Raw genomic sequence first — 6000 nt, 5'->3', positions numbered from 1 at the left:
GAGAGGCGGGAGAGGAGGAGAGGAGGAGAGGAGGAGGAGAGGAGAGGAGAAATCCATGTAATGTAGCCTACAACTTCACAATAAATCCATGTAATGTAGCCTACAACTTCACAATAAATCCATGTAATGTAGCCTACAACTTCACAATAAATCCATTATTTATTTTAGACAGGTCTAAAGAAACACAGAAATGTTGCGCAACATGAGCTCATGGGCTCTTATGAAGTGTTTGATTAGATTTTCCATTACATTTGCATTGATGTCAGAGTGATTAGAGGGACAATAGAGTGCTGAGTACCAGGCAGTTAGCAAGTTTGGTAGGCTACTAATGACCAGCAGCAGCATCAGAGCTTGGAGAAGCCTAATTACCGTGACTAAACGGTCACATGGAATTTGACTGCCTTCATGACTCGTGACCGCCGGTGTGGCGGTAATACGGTCACAGTAACAGCCCTAGTCATACCTGACCTGAAGCCCTAACATATGGTACCTGGCTGGCCTTAGCGTTGACGTCTCCCTTGCTGAAGAGGTACTCTACGATGGTCATGTCTTTAGGAGCCTCCACGGCTGCCAGCGCAGCCAGCATGATGGGAGTATAGCCCGCCTTATTCTGCTGGTTCACGTTACACACATCTGGAATAAACAACAACAACATTACTGTCTGGAAGTAAACAACAACAGTCTGGAAGTAAACAACAACATTACACATTCTGGAAGTAAATAACAACATTACTGTCTGGAAGTAAACAACAACATTACAGTCTGGAAGTAAACAACAACATTACAGTCTGGAAGTAAACAACAACATTACACAGTCTGGAAGTAAACAACAACATTACACAGTCTGGAAGTAAACAACAACATTACAGTCTGGAAGTAAACAACAACAGTCTGGAAATAAACAACAACATTACAGTCTGGAAGTAAACAACAACAGTCTGGAAGTAAACAACAACATTTTAGTCAGTTAAGAACAAATTCTTATTTACAATGACGGCCTACCAAAAGGCAAAAAACTACACAGTATGGAAGTAAACAACAACATTACAGTCTGGAAGTAAACAACAACATTACAGTCTGGAAGTAAACAACAACATTACACAGTCTGGAAGTAAACAACAACATTACACAGTCTGGAAGTAAACAACAACATTACAGTCTGGAAGTAAACAACAACATTACAGTCTGGATGTAAACAACAACATTACAGCCTGGAAGTAAACAACAACATTACAGTCTGGAAGTAAACAACAACATTACAGTCTGGAAGTAAACAACAACATTACAGTCTGGAAGTAAACAACAACATTACAGTCTGGATGTAAACAACAACATTACAGCCTGGAAGTAAACAACAACATTAAAGTCTGGAAGTAAACAACAACATTACAGTCTGGAAGTAAACAACAACATTACACAGTCTGGAAGTAAACAACAACATTACACAGTCTGGAAGTAAACAACAACATTACAGTCTGGAAGTAAACAACAACATTACAGTCTGGAAGTAAACAACAACATTACAGCCTAGAAGTAAACAACAACATTACACAGTCTGGAAGTAAACAACAACATTACAGTCTGGAAGTAAACAACAACATTACACAGTCTGGAAGTAAACAACAACATTACACAGTCTGGAAGTAAACAACAACATTATAGTCTGGAAGTAAACAACAACATTACACAGTCTGGAATAAACAACAACATTACAGTCTGGATGTAAACAGCAACATTACAGTCTGGAAGTAAACAACAACATTACACAGTCTGGAAGTAAACAACAACATTACACAGTCTGGAAGTAAACAACAACATTACACAGTCTGGAAGTAAACAACAACATTACAGTCTGTAAGTAAACAACAACATTACAGTCTGGAAGTAAACAACAACATTACACAGTCTGGAAGTAAACAACAACATTACACAGTCTGGAAGTAAACAACAACATTACACAGTCTGGAAGTAAACAACAACATTACACAGTCTGGAAGTAAACAACAACATTATAGTCTGGAAGTAAACAACAACATTACACAGTCTGGAATAAACAACAACATTACACAGTCTGGAAGTAAACAACAACATTACAGTCTGGATGTAAACAGCAACATTACAGTCTGGAAGTAAACAACAACATTACACAGTCTGGAAGTAAACAACAACATTACACAGTCTGGAAGTAAACAACAACATTACACAGTCTGGAAGTAAACAACAACATTACAGTCTGTAAGTAAACAACAACATTACAGTCTGGAAGTAAACAACAACATTACACAGTCTGGAAGTAAACAACAACATTACACAGTCTGGAAGTAAACAACAACATTACACAGTCTGGAAGTAAACAACAACATTACACAGTCTGGAAGTAAACAACAACATTACACAGCCTGGAAGTAAACAACAACATTACACAGTCTGGAAGTAAACAACAACATTACACAGTCTGGAAGTAAACAACAACATTACAGCCTGGAAGTAAACAACAACATTACACAGTCTGGAAGTAAACAACAACATTACACAGTCTGGAAGTAAACAACAACATTACAGCCTGGAAGTAAACAACAACATTACACAGTCTGGAAGTAAACAACAACATTACACAGTCTGGAAGTAAACAACAACATTACAGCCTGGAAGTAAACAACAACATTACACAGTATGGAAGTAAACAACAACATTACAGCCTGGAAGTAAACAACAACATTACACAGTCTGGAAGTAAACAACAACATTACACAGTCTGGAAGTAAACAACAACATTACAGCCTGGAAGTAAACAACAACATTACACAGTCTGGAAGTAAACAACAACATTACAGCCTGGAAGTAAACAACAACATTACACAGTCTGGAAGTAAACAACAACATTACAGTCTGGAAGTAAACAACAACATTACACAGTCTGGAAGTAAACAACAACATTACAGTCTGGAAGTAAACAACAACATTACAGCCTGGAAGTAAACAACAACATTACACAGTCTGGAAGTAAACAACAACATTACAGTCTGGAAGTAAACAACAACATTACACAGTCTGGAAGTAAACAACAACATTACACAGTCTGGAAGTAAACAACAACATTACAGTCTGGAAGTAAACAACAACATTACACAGCCTGGAAGTAAACAACAACATTACATAGTCTGGAAGTAAACAACAACATTACACAGTCTGGAAGTAAACAACAACATTACAGTCTGGAAGTAAACAACAACATTACACAGTCTGGAAGTAAACAACAACATTACACAGTCTGGAAGTAAACAACAACATTACACAGTCTGGAAGTAAACAGCAACATTACAGTCTGGAAGTAAACAACAACATTACAGCCTGGAAGTAAACAACAACATTACAGCCTGGAAGTAAACAACAACATTACACAGTCTGGAAGTAAACAACAACATTACACAGTCTGGAAGTAAACAACAACATTACAGTCTGGAAGTAAACAACAACATTACAGCCTGGAAGTAAACAACAACATTACAGTCTGGAAGTAAACAACAACATTACAGCCTGGAAGTAAACAACATTACACAGTCTGGAAGTAAACAACAACATTACATAGTCTGGAAGTAAACAACAACATTACACAGTCTGGAAGTAAACAACAACATTACAGTCTGGAAGTAAACAACAACATTACAGCCTGGAAGTAAACAACAACATTACAGTCTGGAAGTAAACAACAACATTACAGCCTGGAAGTAAACAACAACATTACACAGTCTGGAAGTAAACAACAACATTACACAGCCTGGAAGTAAACAACAACATTACACAGTCTGGAAGTAAACAACAACATTACACAGTCTGGAAGTAAACAACAACATTACAGTCTGGAAGTAAACAACAACATTACACAGTCTGGAAGTAAACAACAACATTACACAGTCTGGAAGTAAACAACAACATTACACAGTCTGGAAGTAAACAGCAACATTACAGTCTGGAAGTAAACAACAACATTACAGTCTGGAAGTAAACAACAACATTACACAGTCTGGAAGTAAACAACAACATTACAGTCTGGAAGTAAACAACAACATTACACAGTCTGGAAGTAAACAACAACATTACAGTCTGGAAGTAAACAGCAACATTACACAGTCTGGAAGTAAACAACAACATTACAGTCTGGAAGTAAACAACAACATTACACAGTCTGGAAGTAAACAACAACATTACACAGTCTGGAAGTAAACAACAACATTACAGTCTGGAAGTAAACAACAACATTACACAGACTGGAAGTAAACAACAACATTACACAGTCTGGAAGTAAACAACAACATTACAGCCTGGAAGTAAACAACAACATTACAGCCTGGAAGTAAACAACAACATTACAGTCTGGAAGTAAACAACAACATTACAGCCTGGAAGTAAACAACAACATTACACAGTCTGGAAGTAAACAACAACATTACACAGCCTGGAAGTAAACAACAACATTACACAGTCTGGAAGTAAACAACAACATTACACAGTCTGGAAGTAAACAACAACATTACAGTCTGGAAGTAAACAACAACATTACACAGTCTGGAAGTAAACAACAACATTACACAGTCTGGAAGTAAACAACAACATTACACAGTCTGGAAGTAAACAGCAACATTACAGTCTGGAAGTAAACAACAACATTACAGCCTGGAAGTAAACAACAACATTACAGTCTGGAAGTAAACAACAACATTACACAGTCTGGAAGTAAACAACAACATTACAGTCTGGAAGTAAACAACAACATTACACAGTCTGGAAGTAAACAACAACATTACAGTCTGGAAGTAAACAACAACATTACACAGTCTGGAAGTAAACAACAACATTACAGTCTGGAAGTAAACAACAACATTACACAGTCTGGAAGTAAACAACAACATTACACAGTCTGGAAGTAAACAACAACATTACAGTCTGGAAGTAAACAACAACATTACACAGTCTGGAAGTAAACAACAACATTACACAGTCTGGAAGTAAACAACAACATTACAGCCTGGAAGTAAACAGCAACATTACAGCCTGGAAGTAAACAACAACATTACACAGTCTGGAAGTAAACAACAACATTACACAGTCTGGAAGTAAACAACAACATTACAGTCTGGAAGTAAACAACAACATTACACAGTCTGGAAGTAAACAACAACATTACACAGTCTGGAAGTAAACAACAACATTACACAGTCTGGAAGTAAACAACAACATTACACAGTCTGGAAGTAAACAACAACATTACAGCCTGGAAGTAAACAGCAACATTACAGCCTGGAAGTAAACAGCAACATTACAGTCTGGAAGTAAACAACAACATTACACAGTCTGGAAGTAAACAACAACATTACAGTCTGGATGTAAACAGCAACATTACAGCCTGGAAGTAAACAACAACATTACAGCCTGGAAGTAAACAACAACATTACACAGTCTGGAAGTAAACAACAACATTACAGTCTGGAAGTAAACAACAACATTACAGTCTGGAAGTAAACAACAACATTACACAGTCTGGAAGTAAACAACAACATTACACAGTCTGGAAGTAAACAACAACATTACAGTCTGGATGTAAACAGCAACATTACAGCCTGGAAGTAAACAACAACATTACAGCCTGGAAGTAAACAACAACATTACACAGTCTGGAAGTAAACAACAACATTACAGTCTGGAAGTAAACAACAACATTACAGTCTGGAAGTAAACAACAACATTACACAGTCTGGAAGTAAACAACAACATTACACAGTCTGGAAGTAAACAACAACATTACAGTCTGGATGTAAACAGCAACATTACAGCCTGGAAGTAAACAACAACATTACAGCCTGGAAGTAAACAACAACATTACAGCCTGGAAGTAAACAACAACATTACAGTCTGGAAGTAAACAACAACATTACACAGTCTGGAAGTAAACAACAACATTACAGTCTGGAAGTAAACAGCAACATTACAGCCTGGAAGTAA

The 6000-nt window shown here is 37.0% G+C and overlaps 1 protein-coding gene across 1 annotated transcript in view; it reads right to left on the bottom strand.

Annotated features, from left to right (window-relative positions):
* Positions 1 to 490: 490 nt before the first annotated feature.
* LOC311119077 (KN motif and ankyrin repeat domain-containing protein 1-like) overlaps positions 491 to 6000 on the bottom strand; it is a gene marked incomplete at both ends in the record, with an annotated part of 41070 nt that continues 35560 nt past the window's right edge. Inside the window, one exon of the mRNA XM_084193826.1 lies at positions 491 to 633. Coding sequence (XP_084049952.1) covers positions 491 to 633 — 143 coding nt within the window. The remainder of the gene's footprint in view (positions 634 to 6000) is intronic.

This window comes from Coregonus lavaretus (genome assembly GCF_964263955.1).
Source record: "Coregonus lavaretus genome assembly, contig: HAP1_SCAFFOLD_2870, whole genome shotgun sequence".
NCBI classification, from domain to species: domain Eukaryota; kingdom Metazoa; phylum Chordata; class Actinopteri; order Salmoniformes; family Salmonidae; genus Coregonus; species Coregonus lavaretus.
The sequence above is the reverse complement of the archived record's forward strand: the minus strand, read 5'-3'. Positions and strand labels throughout refer to the sequence as shown.